Source organism: Lonchura striata, chromosome 1A (genome assembly GCF_050655825.1).
Source record: "Lonchura striata isolate lonStrDom1 chromosome 1A, ASM5065582v1, whole genome shotgun sequence".
NCBI classification, from domain to species: Eukaryota; Metazoa; Chordata; class Aves; order Passeriformes; family Estrildidae; genus Lonchura; species Lonchura striata.
The window spans coordinates 64,157,576-64,172,243 of record NC_140741.1 but is presented as its reverse complement, the minus strand read 5'-3'; the positions used below and the strand labels follow the sequence as shown (position 1 = coordinate 64,172,243).

Here is a 14,668-nt window from a genome sequence, read left to right as displayed (position 1 = left end):
ATAATAGTTCCATCTTTTCTTTGTATTCCACACATATATCATATGCACATATATATTATTCTTTCTTTTGGACCTGGCTTGATAAATAGATTAATTCTAGAAACTGACTGCTAAATCTCATTCCTTCAGTACCTCATGCATCTTTAGGTTGATGTTCAACCCAAGTACTGGTAGAAATAAAAATAACACTATTCATTACCTGTAATCTCAAAACTGAATGACAGATAGGATTTTCAAAATTTAAAATCCAGCTACTCTTAACTCCATCATTCATGGGGAAGATGAATGGCCATGGTCTGGTGGATTCCCTTCTGCTTTGGTGTACAGTGTGTGGGTCAGACCTGGCCACTTTCACCCTCTACTGGAGAGTTTCTAATTCATACTTCCATTGTGCCCCCAGGGAGTCCACCTGTAGGGGCAGAGTGGTAGGATCTCACCCTCAATTACCCAGAAAGAAAACATGATCTGTCATGTCACCAGGTAATCAGCTTGCTTTCAGGCAGCTTAATCTTAAACCAGGCTGATATTGCAAGTTGTTAATTTAAACTATATTCTCCTTTGGGTGCTGTCCTGTCATTTTTAATTCATCTCCTAAGTGCTACTTGCATCAATGTTGCATATGAAAAGGAACCAACTGGGGAAGGAGGGAAAACAAATTGAGATGAGGAAAATACTTGAGAGACTAATTTTATTCCCAGTTGAGAAAATGTTTTAAGGGAGGAAGGAAACCAGAAGATTGAGAAGGGAGAAGCACTTAATTGCCTTGCGTGTTTAATGTTCTTATTAAAGATATCTAAATTCAGCAGGCAAATCAATTCTGTAGGTAATTGTAGCTGACAAATTCTTTCCCTGGATTTGCTGAAAAGAAATTTTTATGAGGGGATTTAGGTGACAACCAAAAATTGATGGATGGGGACACTACTAAGTGTCACAAGAAAGATGCCCAAGAACCAGAGCTCTGCTGGAAGTTAAAATCATTGACTTTTGTATGCCCTGAGGGGAAAACCAACCACATATGTGAGGCTGGAGGTGTTGTAAGCTCCCCTTGAGAGTAGACCTCTGCCTCACAGGCTGGATTTTCTTCCTGAGACAAGTCAGCTCCTTCTCTCAGGGTCGCTCCTGGCAAGGGTGAAGCATGACTTTCCTCTGGAGCAGAGACTGAACCACTGCTTATTTGAGGTTTCTTCTCTGGCTCAACAGGCCCTGGACCTTTCCTTCATGACATAACTGGAATACTAATTATTACCGACAGCTGTCTGCTGAGAACATATATTAATTTCTAAAATTACATATGTAGTGGAAATAACTTAAAATGTCTTCATCCTCAGTTAAACTATAACCACTTGGCACTCAGGGGATGAAAAGGCTAAGGGATTTTTTTAGAATTGCACAAGGAGAAAGGTTTGGATTTTTTTCTTATTTGCAGTGGATTCTGGTGGAGAAATCCCCCTTCAGCCCTCTGGCCCAATGATTTAATGCACTAAATGTAAACTACTCTGCACTGCTGGGCTTGGCTGGCTGTCAGCAATGGGCTCCTGGCCTGGTATCCTGGGGAAGGAAGGTAGAAAAACAGGATAGAAGCACTCAGGAACAGAGGACTAAATCAAAATCCTGGAAGGTTTAATGAGTTAGGAGTCTGCACAGCCAAAATTTTTATTTGGAGGGATGCATTGATGGCTGCCTAAAGGGTAAAATAATTCTCTTGCACAAACCCAGGAAGTACCAGTGAGCTGCTGAAAGAGATGGATACCTATTTCATGCTTGAAATGTTAACTGTCATAAACCAGAAAACTCAAGTTTAAAATTTAAACATCTCCTTAAATTATTAAACAATCAGTCTTTCCAAACTTGATTCTTATTTCTTATATAGGCCTCTTCATACTTTCAGAGGCACATATGGGGTCATTTATTTAGTGAAGGACCCATTGACTGTAGTAGTTTCATAAATACTCAGTCTCATAGCTGCATAGAGTCATAAAGTCTCATAGTTGCACAGCTCATTTTCATTCATACATGCTACAGTTTAATCATTAATGGTATGAGCTTTTACATAAAGTGAGTTGATGCTAGATGACAGTTATTCCTGAAAAAGTAAAGAGTACTGTTTTTACTTTGAAAAGTTACATATTACTATGCCTGCTAGCACATATGGTTTTTCTATGCTGTGTTATCACCCAATCTGATTGACTGAGTATTTAGATCAGACTATTTCTTCATATTGAAATGGAATCAAGCTTATACTAGCTCACATTTTACTGCATTTTCTTATGAAGCTCAAATTTCATGCAAAAACATCATCAGTAAATTCAAATGGCTGATGCAGTTCTGCAAAGAACACTCAGCACAAGAACAGTTTTGCATTAATTTCAATAAGCAACTCCCTTCTCTTAAATTATCACTAATTAAATATATAGGTGATAGGAAATTGCCTGTGGTTATTCTACATCAGCATTAGGCACAATATGATTTGAGGAGTCACCTGAACACTGACTAACATTTAGGGCAAGAAGCAGAGAAAAATTGGTCATGTGGTCTGCTCTAGTGCTACAGTTCTTATGCACCACCCCTGTGCTGGGTGAAAAACAGAAATAAAAGCAAAGCAACAAGCATCTGGGTAGGAAGAGGAGCTGGACACTTACCCACAGAGGTGCAGTTTTCCAAAGTGAATGACCTCCCTCCTCCAGCCCTGAGTAGTGCCTGCGTAGTAAGTGCTACTTGGGTGATGCTCAGTGGAGCAGAGGGAGCTGAGGTGGCTGCTGCTGCTGTAGCACAGGGGGAGCAGCAGGTGCCAGGTGGCCCCCAGGTCTCGTGAGAACTCCAGCTTCACTGGGTCAGCAGAGGAGCTGTCAGTGGTGCAGCCGATATTGATCTGGGGGCCAAGGCATCAAACACAGAAGGTGACCCAGGGCAGACTGTGGGACTCCCAGTCATTCTTCACCTTAGGCAGTCTTCCCCATTTGGTATTGTATTTTTTTAATCCAGGAAAATGGTGATTTGGGAACCCATTTAACAACAGGTTCGATGCACTCAGGACATGCACATGAACAGGAACTTTTGCACATTGCTCTCCTGTCCCTGAGTATATCACAGTATGGGTTATGATAAAATGAATGTGATAAGAAATTCCCAACAACTTCTACCTAGAGAAAACTGTGAAGTTAATTGGGCAGACCCAAAAGGAGAGCTGCTAACACTGCTGGAGTAAATGCACCAGCTCTTGCAGTCCTCTGGCAGGTACTGAAGTAATCACAGCATCAAGAAAATATGCATTATTAAAAGCAGAAATATTAAAACAGAAAGTGCAAACATTAACTTTTTGTTAATGCTGGGCTGTTAATTTCTGAGCTGCACTATGATCCTATTTTATGTTACATATTAAAAAACAAAGCTTATCAACTCAATATGTTCAGCTTTCACACTACCTATTTGTTCATGTATAATGGCAAAGACCTAGAACATCATAGCTGGACTGGATTTAGATTCAATGTCTTAGTTTGGCAGTGTCAGATTTCTCAGAGTGTGCTCACAAGATTCCTGATATAAAGAACAGTAGAAAAGGCAAAACATGAAAACCAGTTCTACTACTGAGAAAATACAGACTTTAATACAGAATCTGAGACAACCAGTGCAAATTAGTCTGTTTTCCTGTCTTCTTATAATTTCAAATTGCTTTTGTAAAAGAAGACAAATTAGTTTTTTACAGAATGACTGTCATACAAAATAAGATGTACTGTACTTATCATGAAACAAATAAAAAACAATTGCTGGTGAAATACAAAGCCTGTATTAAAACTATGTAACATTTTAATATTTTTGTATAACTTTGTACCAAAAAAAAAGGTGTCTTTGTAGCATGCTGTTCTCTTAAGAAAATCTATTTGTTTCTAAAACACAGTAATGCTAAGAACTGTGCAAGAATGTTGCAAGTGTATACTACATCAAATTTCCTTCATCACTCTTCAGTGCGCATGAGTCCCATCAACCTACATTTGACTAGAAGTGTTGTCTACTCATCTGGAAGCTTAGAGAGATGCTCATCCAATATAGGTTTTGACTCTTGAGACACAGAGAGAAACTACTGCATTATGCATAACTCCTTCATTTACACTAATGCTCTCAAAAACGTGAGCTGAAAATGATGTTCTTATCACATATGGAAGTAAACATGTAGATTTTATGAGTTAATGCTATTGAGGCTTATGAATACCTTAAAGTCACCTCAAACATTTTTGTCCTACAGGCTGCAATCTATATTTTAAAAGAGGAAATGGTTTGTATTCAAAAAACTATGAATTAGTTGCATGACAAATTGAAGAGTTCATGCGTACACAGCTAAACCTAATTTTCTTGGAAAACCCTTAGTATCATTTTAGTAATTTTTATAAACTCCTATCATTTGCTGACTATTATGCAGCTCATATTAATGCAACAACATGCCACATTGTTGTTAAAAGCAGACCAGTAACTCTAGCATGGCAATTTTTGTGCCACATTCTTTTCCAGTTTCATAATGACAGTATAATGACCTCTCTCTAAACTAATAAATACTAACTGGTTACTCCCATCAATAGCTACCCCAGGCAATGCACAGTTTAGATTCTAGGATAAGTCAGAATCACAGTTTAGTTTAGACTTGTGTTGTCACTGGGGTACCTGTTTCCACTGACTAGATGAAACACAAAAATATGCTCCTTTTTCATGAGCTTTCTTTAACTCCCTAAAATGGGATGACTTCAGGCCACAATAGCCAAAAACCAGCTTCATCTAGAGCAGCTATGATGTGAGCAAAAGCAAAAGGAAAGCAGAAGCTTGTCACTGAGAAAGTACAACAGTGCAGTTAAGCCAGCAGGTAGGAAAAATTACTTTCTACTGTCACAGATGAAGTTGTAGCTTTCCACTGGTCAGCTTGTAGAAATGCTGTACTCTTACCTCGAGCAGGCTGTGAAGTGGAAGTTTGGACTCTCACTATATTTTGCTTGTCCTCTTGCCTGCCAGTCGTGACCCTCCAATGCATAGGACATGGACTAAAATGCTATCAGTGCAAGTATATAGGCACAGACATAGTAGTAATTAAGGCTAGAAAGTAGAAGACTTTGAGGCAGAATTTTCCCTTATCTATGTATTAAAAGCATCATGATACATTCACATGAGGGAGAGTAATGTCAAATCAATTAGAGGGGAAATTAGACAGGTTTCTCAATTTGGAAACAAAACAGCTGGGTGAGTACAACAGAGCAGAATATGGAAGAACATGCAGCAAAAGGCAAAATAACTTTCTGAGGCCAAGTACCTCAAATTGGATGATAGTATTTTCATTCACACTCAGGTCCCTTGTGGTAATTGAGTGCTCTCCAACTTCATTTGAAACAAATACCATAGCTGAGTCTTCTTCCCTGAAAATCAAGGAGAGAAGTGCTTTAGAATCACTTTTAAAAAATCATTTTTTTCTATTGTATTGCTGAGAGAACCTTACGGAGCTCTTTTAGATGAATATGGGCAATAAAGCCCAATGTTTCCACCAGGATAGAAAAACCAGTTGTCCTCTTTAGGACCAAAGTCAAAGGTATCCAAAAGGATAATGGGATTCTTCAGGTTATTTCCGTCAATAATGAAGTCATCAATAATCCAGATTTCTTCTTTTTTGCCTACAAAGAAAATGGAAATATTCTATTAAGACCTAATACTAATATTAATAGAGAGGACAACAGCAGCCAGTATTTATGGATTATGTGAAGAGGAAGATGCTAAAAAGTGTGGGATCACTATTTTCACTTTCCTTGAAAATAGTTTTTATACTGCTATGTGGCTTGACCCTAAGGAATTAACTTTTATTCCCTAAAATTTATAGAAGTCACAGCAAAACAAAGAGTGAAAAGCAATGGGTGTTGAACAACTATCTCCTATTTAAATCATATTTACTTTGAAATTCTGTCATTGCCTTCTTCAATTAAGAATCATCTAAATGAGTAGTTGCTACAGAGTCAAAGCAGCCTGAAAGTGCAATTTCATTCTACATCCTTGCACTCAGAAGCTTGTCTGCCTGGGAAGAGTTCTTCCATAGAGAAGGAAACTCTGAAACTCCTTCTCTCCAATGGATTATGTATTCATATACATCAGAAAATTGGTATTCTCAAACTGAAGAGGAAGGATTAAATTGACAGATCTTCTGTGTAGCATTTTTTCATTTATCTAAAAGTGGTTGAGTTCATTAGAGAAGAGTTTAGATAATTGTTTTAGGCAGGACACGTCAGAAGAATGAACTGAAACACGATTGCCAGATTTTAATTGGCTTTTTTTTGTTAGGGTGTACTAGGAATTTGCCTACATGGAATAAACTGTTGCTGAATCACCATGTCAAAATGATTGCTGGAATTCTTTGGAGCTGTTAATGTCAGTTTCTGCTTGGAACTGTGCTCAGAGTAACTGAGAGCAGAGAAGAGCTTCCTTCAGCTGGCACATCTCCTGTAATCAGGAGGAATGAGTTGTCTTCCTCTTGTGGTTTTCAAGTCCTTTACAATTTAATCAAAAGATTAACTGCTCACTACATACTCTTTCTAAATGGGTTTTTAATGCCTAGTTAATTCTGAGTAAGGTAGGCCCAGTTCCCATTTACACTTGGGACACTTTTGTATAATTGGAGCATCCTAATGGGGCCTCAGTGTAAGTGAGAATCATGCCCATTAAAAATAATGAGAGGAACCTGAGTGAAGTTAACTTCATTGGTGTTTCTTGATCTCCCACTCCCTCCAGGACCAAAGCTGATACTTTTCTACACACAATCCAGGGATGTCAGGTGAAGGTACTGTACTCTAAAGCATTCAACTGCTTTTTAAGAACAGTAAACATAATCCTGCAGTAATTCTAATTGAAGGAACTCAAACACAAAACTCCCATGATTTAAGAGTCTCTCTAATTGTTCAGTTCAAAAAATGCACACTCTTAGAGATGCTGAGCTGTGCAAGCATGGAGCTGGACTCCCAGGGGTGTGTCCCTCCCTTACCATTGTTGTAAGGCTGCCAGAGCCTGAACCGCGTTGCGTTGCTCTGGGCTGCGTAGGGCAGAGGAACGTTGATAAAGAGGACATCTGTAGTCTGGGTGAAGTAAAACTCATCTATCAGCTGCCAAGTGATGCCACCATTGACAGAATACTGCAGCAGGATGGAATGAGACCTCTCAGGGGTGCCTGGAGCATAAAGGACATGGATTTATGTTTATTGAAATCCAGTAAGTTCAAGCAAGTATAAATGAAATTATATTGCTCTGACATCCACTACAAAGTATGGGCTTCCTTTAACAACAGCTTAAGCTATTGGGATGTTACATACACATTGTACACATATGTCTTTCTGTGCTTTCCCTTGTTTGTCTGCAAAATGCAAATGAAATAGGGGCTAAATTTGCATTATTATTCCTTATACATATAATAATAGTTAATTATTTAGATGAGAAGCTATCTCAGTGTTATACTTTTTTAGATTAGAACACACCAACTCCTTCTACTACAAACATATACAGTATTTATTCTCTTGTTTTGTCCAGGTGCAAGAAATTATCATCACCATCTGTAGCACCCACAGATAAAGGCACAGTCCCCATCCTCATAAATTTATGAGTCTATGGTTCTCACTGCAGACACAGGGATGAGGATATTCATGCCCAGAAATAAGTGATGGAAAGCACTGAGGATATTTATTAGCATGTTTTTACAACAACAAAGCAATATTCTATGCTTTAAACTAGGCCTAAAAGTCAGTGGAACTGACAGTAAAATTTGCATTTTCTAACTACCAGCTCCTCCTATTTTTTTTACTTAGAGCTTTAAAGAGTAAAAAACAAAAGCTCTTTAGAGCCCTAGTTATTAACACATGCTAATTAGAGCCCAGCACTCATTTTTGATGCAGGTTACCATTCACAAGCTCAGCCCTCAGCCTATATTGCCTGTGCCTAGATTGCAGTCCAGGAATACCAGTGTCCAAGTGACAGCATCTCTGAACTGAGGTCTCACTCAGACAAATTTACACTCTCTGCTCCCTTCATGGTGTGGCACAGTGATGTCCCCAAAAACTCAGTCAGGAACCAGCAGAAGGAAAGGACTAAAGGACAGTTTCTTCATCCCTGACTCACTATGTGTTACTGTGCAAGATTTTTCCTTGTTCTATTCCTAAATTAACCACACTTGCTGAAAGCAAAGTGCCTGGTGCACATGCTCCTGCTTCCCTCTGCTCCAGTGCTAATATTCAACCACAGGCTGTGGAGCAGAGCAGGGAAGAGCTGTTTGCAGCCAGGAGCTGATTTCAGCTTATCTGTGGCAATTAACAGTAAACAACACACTGCTTTTAACTCTCACAGCTGAGAGATATGCCCAGCTATATCAATTTGTATTCAACATTAGGGAGCTGTTGGGACTAAGTCCTGGATCCAGCAGTAGTGCTAACAAGTAATACAGATTCAATAGGGAGCAATTTCTCCTGGTGTTCCACGGTTTTACTCCTTGTGGGTCATGTCAAAATCCAGGCTTGAGCCTTTGGCTATTCCTGCCTTCAGAGCAATATTTTTACTCACTTTATTTTTTAATATTTTTTTCAATGATCATATGAAGAAATATTACCAAGGCATAATTTTGTAAAAGAAGTCTTTGAAAAGATTTCACTTATAAGCATGAAATATTTGGTGTGTTATAATTTTGGGGCATGTTATGTTTTTGGTTATTACAGTTTTCTCTCTTTTTGATAAATAGTCCAATATATATGATTAAATACCTGTTAAAGAAAATCAATAATAATTCAAAAAGAGCTATATTTTCACTCATCCATACACAGATTTGGTTAAGATACTTATTTAGGAAGAGAGAGGGGGTTCAAAACTATTTTAAGCTGTTGGTAACATTGAGTCAGTTAGGGTCTAGTCCCAGAGCACTGAGCATACCACAGAAACTATGGACATCTTCCTTACACCAGAGTGAGAGAAGTTTTTCAACAGAGTTCAGCCTGGAAGTGCCAATTCTATCAGAAAATTTGGGGAAAATTTCTGAAATTGCATGGGAGTGGCTCAAACCTTCAAGCAGTTTAGTGGTTCTCCATCATGCCACTCCAGGCTTGGATATAATTATTTTTTAAAGCCAAGGATGGCAGAGCCTTGGAGCAGGGTTAAGACTGAATCATTGGCTTAAAAGTCCTTGTACTGGAGGAACTGTCACAAGTTATTTACAACAACACGTAAAACTTGTCTTGTAAAGTCTGACTATTCTTTGTATCAATTAAATTGAATTATGGAGTTTCAGTTACCTCTAAGATACCTGCTAGACAGTCAAATTGTAAGAGATTTGAATGCAGTGGACTGAATCTAGAAAATGAAAACCACTGTAGTTTACTATTAGTCCCTTAAATAATTTACTGTAGGCAGAATTTTATGACATAAAAAACTTGGACAAATAATTTTTTCCCAACATAATTGGAAATCTCTACAAAATCTTGAGCTCTTTTGTTTCTTTTCTGCACAAAGACTTTACTAGCTGTGATATTTTTGATGATACTACAATCCATTTTTTTCTTAGGAGCTGCACAGACAGTCATTTAGGCTGGGAGCAAGGAAGGGATGATGCAAAATTTCAAACAAGCTCGTATATAATCTACCATAAACTATTGATCACTACCATACACTGAAGTTGAAAATATAAATCTATTCTTTTCTGTGTTGCTACTATGTACTAATATAGCTAGTGAAGTGGTAGTAAGTCAATGGTGATCTTACCTTTGGCAATAAATTTAAATGAAAACTGGATGTACACTGTATTAGTGCAGTCTAGATCTCTTGACACAAGCATTCTCAGTCCTTCCTGCAAATACAGAATATACAAAGTGAATATCAGTTCTCATTATTGAGAACAGCCAAGCTTATAGTTGCTTGGCTGTTGTCTGCTAATGCCTGCTGGTGGCAGCAAGAGGGGAAATTCTCTGTACCCCACCTTTTCCCAGGCAAAAAATGGGGACAGTGACAGCCTTGGTAAAGTGAGCCAAGATATGACAGAGGTATAACTACATGGTCAGGTACAGGCACAGTTACAGCTCATTCAGTTTGTGCTCTGAACCCCTGGGATGTGACTGACTTAGACATTTAGTCCAAGCTACTGCACTCATTTTTTGTGCAAACTGTACAGTTGCCAAGCACCCTAATTTCCAGGCAGGGACATTCCAGTCCTCTCTAGGAGTTATTTTCTATACTTCAAAACATATTTTGTACAAATATCCTCTTCTGGGGCAACCTGTTGACCTGTAAGGAAAGGGAGCACACAGGAAACCTCATAGGGAGCCTGAGTCCCTGTCCAACTCGACTGACAAGCTCCTTGTTGTGTGGATCCTGGGGCCAGAGCCAGTCCCTGTTCTGCAGAGATCTGGCAAAAACCACCTCTCAGAGCTTCCCTCTTTCTCAGACCCTTCCCCCAGGGGAACAATCTACAGGAACAAGCAATGCCAATTTTAGACAACTTGCATCTTGTGATTTGGAATTTAAATAATCTAAAGAGGTTGAACTGGAGTCAAGCTTTTGCAAATAAATACTTCAAAGAATTTATTTATACACCAAACATTATTTAACTTCCCTTTTTGGGGGGCACCCGAGTTCACAGTGTCAAATGAAGACTTGTGTGAACTGAGAATTTGTGTTCTTGTGAAAAAAAAGTCTATTATTGATTTTGTTAAGAGCAGAAAAATTCAGAAAATATATTTCCTGGACTTTTGAAATCTTCAGTCAACAAAAATAGATCTTTAAAGAACTAGAAGACATAAAAATGATAGAATTGAGTAAAATACAGGCAAACTACATAAACATTAATTACACAGACTACAGCTCTGACTCATTTGTATTATTCAAAATACTATAAAGCCAATCAGGACACTCCAAGATGACTGTAATGTGTACCATATTTCCAAATAGTTCACCTCAAGAATCTCAGTGTAGAGTTTCATTCTTTTCCTCTGGTGGTCAAGGAGGAGTTTATACCACAAACAAAATAATACACAACCAAGATATGAAAAAAAACCCAAAAACAACTGTGGAAAACATGGTGCATGTTTAGGGTAGGAAAAGACAAGAAAAATGAAAATGTCAAATTCTAGCTAAAAGAATTCAATATAAACATATGGGGCTAACAAGAGAAAATTTACTTTCTATTTTTGACTCTACTGGTTTTCATGATATTTTTTTTAATGTAAGTAATCTCTGACCCCTTTGAAAATGAGAGCTGTTCCAGACTTGATGGTGTCACCATTCAGGTTTCCCCTCTCAGCACCGTAGACTTCAGGCCAAAGGTCTGGATGCAAGTTACCATTGAAATCATCCTTCAGGACAGATGGCAGAGGAAGGACAGGGACACAGTATGGACCTCCAAACCCTCTGTCACACCTAGCAACACAATGGGAAGAAAAGGTATTATCCATCTGGCCTGGATAAACACATCCTTTCTATGAAGCAGCTTAAGCAGTTTTCTACTCACATGCAATGACCTGAATCACAGATGCCATGACCTGAGCACATCCAGGGGCATCCTGTAGCCAGGACCACATTATCAATAGCCCAAGAATCAACTCCAGAGGCATAATTGTACTGAATCCATCTGAACCGTGTTCTGGGAGAGCTGTTAAAAACAAAGGAAATGTATTTCAGGATTCAAAATTCTGATCCAGAAAGTGCTAAATACTAAAGAAAATCCCACAGACTTCTGAAGAAAATCAGATTAATAAGCATGGCCCACTTATTTTGAAAATATTCTTATTCTAGTGGAAACTGGAATTTTAAATTTCTCATGTTAGTCTTTTAGGCAAAATTACAGAATATTCTAAAGAAAGGTGCCTAAAGTGATAATCAAGAAAGAACATTACTGATGACACTTGCTGATCAACACAGTGGTTGAACACAAAGTGGTATTTCCATTAGCATTTGACAGCTCCATGTGCTGCTAGCAGAAAGGAAACAATAAAATTGCATCAGTAAAGTAAGAAGTTATGAAAGTCTATTTATACTAGGTATTGTGTAAAGAGAAAAGCAATGGTTATCTATGTTCATATATATATGCATACATAAGAATGTATGAATAAGTATGTACAAATATGCACATGCATACACACTGCTGTCACTGCTGACTGCCTTGTTATCCTCAAATGAGGAAAGTGTTTTGAAGAAAAAGAATTCTTTAGAAGATGATGTATGGCCCTCTGGAGTGAACTGTGAAATTGGAAACCAAGATGTGAACTCCAGGCCCAGTTCATTTGCTGTGTGTCCATTTTTACCAGTGTATTTTCTGGGTGATGAAACCTACAGAGGTAATGTGTACAGAGGGTGCTCTGAAGAATTACAGAACTACTCAGATCATAAGCATACTCAAACATAAGCAGTGTCATCATTACCTGTCACTGCTAGACTAGAGCATGATTTTATTTAGAGAGATGGATGCCACCACATCTGCCACATCCATTTACAGCCCTGTGATATCCAGAGGAGCTCGGCAAAACTCCTCCTGGTCAAAAGAGTGAAGGTGGCACATCCAGTGACATCTTCTGACTTGATGAATGCTGTGACTAACTAACATGCCTGAATGTTGGGTGACAACCTAATGTGCAATAACAGAAAACACTACTGTAGGAAAGGATGGATCAAGGTATTTATTCTTGCTTCTTATTGCATAAATGTTAGAAAAGCTGGTTTAGCATTCTTGTTCTTACTGCCAGAAATTATAGTCAAGATTTAAGAATTTATGCATCACAGTTGTAACTTCCTTAAGTCTGTACACTTCACATTATAGCTGATGAAATATTTTGAAATGAAATTTAAAATTCTGGTGGCGTGACAACACACATTTAAAAATTTAAAAGACATGCAGAACATTCCCAAGCTGGAGGATGTTTGTTCTAATTAGATCAGCAAAATCTTTGTCATGCTAAATAGCCAGAAGAGCAGCACTCACTTGGTTGAGGGTGGGAGGTAGACAGTAACTCTCTTCCAGTTTTGGAATCTTTCTGAAGTGTAGATGGAGCTCTCGGTGTACTGCTGACAGCCGATTGTTGGGGGGACACACTCCTCTGTCACCAGGTGCCAGTCCCTCCCGTTGTTTAGGGAATACTGCAGGTGAACGCTGTGGGAATTGCTGTATGGCTTGCTGCAACCCATGCTCAGCTCAAACTGCAAGAATGTGGAGGCTGATACGTGGAAGTCCCAAGTCTCAGCGTAACGAGGTTTTCCTAAGCAAAGAGAGAAAAACAACAAATACAACAATAACAGCAAATACAACAGTAACAACCAAGTATACCTTCAGCATATGCTTTCAATATTGTCATTCAAATTTGTAACCTCTATCTTCACCTTTTTCCAGCCTTCTCTTCCCTACAGATTACTAAATACCTGGATTTTTCTATATCTCCCATCTTGTAAACTTTCTGTTTATATAATTTATAAAATAGACTCATACAAGATGCAGCAATGTTTGATGGCACGTACCAATGTTTTCACTGAACATCAGAGCTGTATCCATAGACAGGCAGTCAATGTCTACTTGACCTCCTTGTATTCTGTACCAGCTTGCTTGTAAATCCACAGTTCCATCAAATTTATCCTGGAAGCCAGTCTGAGAGCTGTCATTCATCCCTATAAGCACATCATCCAAGGCCCACTGAGCTGAATGCTTCCCTACAAAAACCAGAACAGACAGGTTAGTGGAGTCCCTGTAAGTTGTTTTTAATGCCCATATGGTGTGTTCACTCAGTGAGCAGTGCTCAGTCACATAGCCTGAGTGCAGTTCAACAAGACTAAAACATTGCTCAAGGATGAACCTGGGCACTAGATCATGTTTCTATTACAGATAAACACAGGTATTTCCCTCTTCCTTTCTTTAGCTTCAGTGCCTTTGCCATCAGATGCTCTCCCTCTGTTTGGATGAGATACTCCCTAAGCCCCTAGATTGGGGATTTTCATTTTATGGGTCACAACCTTCCTGCTATTCCCCACAGCTAGATTGGAAAGGCCTCTGTCTAGTTCCCAAAATAGCTCTTGTATGAAAGTGAATAGAACATGAAGGAAGATGCTGAAGGCTCTGCATATAGATAATATTTAGAGAAGCATTGTTCTCCTTCCTGAAAATTTCTCTCCTCTTGCTCTCCAGCCTACAGGCATTTCACTTTCATCATCTCCAGCCCATTTCTGGCCTTCATTTCAATTCACCTTTCTATGGCATGCTGGGAAAAACATCTTACTGCACAATTGCTGCCCTCACAGGAGAGGAAGGAAAGCCTTTACAATAAATTGTGAGCTTGCAGCAATGTGCCAGGGCTTTTGCCTTGCCACAAGAGGAACGTGGGTCATGGCTGATAGGGCCACTCTGAGCTGAGGAATGGCAGACAGAGGATAGTCCATGAAGGAGCTAACATCTCTGATCAGAAGTGGTTGTCACCTGCAGGTGCTGGTGTAAAATGTGATATTTCAACTTCCAGTCATAAAATGTTGCTTATACTGGGAGTCACAGGACTGTCATCAGTGGTCTTATGAGTGATGACCCTCAGCAGGGACAGATGTCATCCAGTTGCCACCAAGGCAAGTATAGGGAGCAACAGGTTGGACATTGCACCATTCACCAATGCAAATGATCATCACAGAATGATGTCTGTGGTGCACCAGTCATTTC

General features: G+C 38.9%; 1 protein-coding gene across 2 annotated transcripts in view; it reads right to left on the bottom strand.

Moving 5' to 3' along the window:
• Nucleotides 1-14,668, bottom strand: part of RELN (reelin) — a 277,153-nt gene that overhangs the window by 37,984 nt on the left and 224,501 nt on the right. For both annotated transcript variants that reach the window (XM_077783642.2, XM_031507057.3), the window contains exons 33-41: nucleotides 13,489-13,677; nucleotides 12,959-13,232; nucleotides 11,492-11,632; nucleotides 11,223-11,400; nucleotides 9,751-9,835; nucleotides 7,001-7,183; nucleotides 5,474-5,645; nucleotides 5,291-5,393; nucleotides 2,640-2,869 (exon numbers count right to left, since the gene is read on the bottom strand). In XM_077783642.2, the coding sequence (XP_077639768.1) occupies nucleotides 2,640-2,869; nucleotides 5,291-5,393; nucleotides 5,474-5,645; nucleotides 7,001-7,183; nucleotides 9,751-9,835; nucleotides 11,223-11,400; nucleotides 11,492-11,632; nucleotides 12,959-13,232; nucleotides 13,489-13,677 (1,555 nt within the window). The remainder of the gene's footprint in view (nucleotides 1-2,639; nucleotides 2,870-5,290; nucleotides 5,394-5,473; nucleotides 5,646-7,000; nucleotides 7,184-9,750; nucleotides 9,836-11,222; nucleotides 11,401-11,491; nucleotides 11,633-12,958; nucleotides 13,233-13,488; nucleotides 13,678-14,668) is intronic.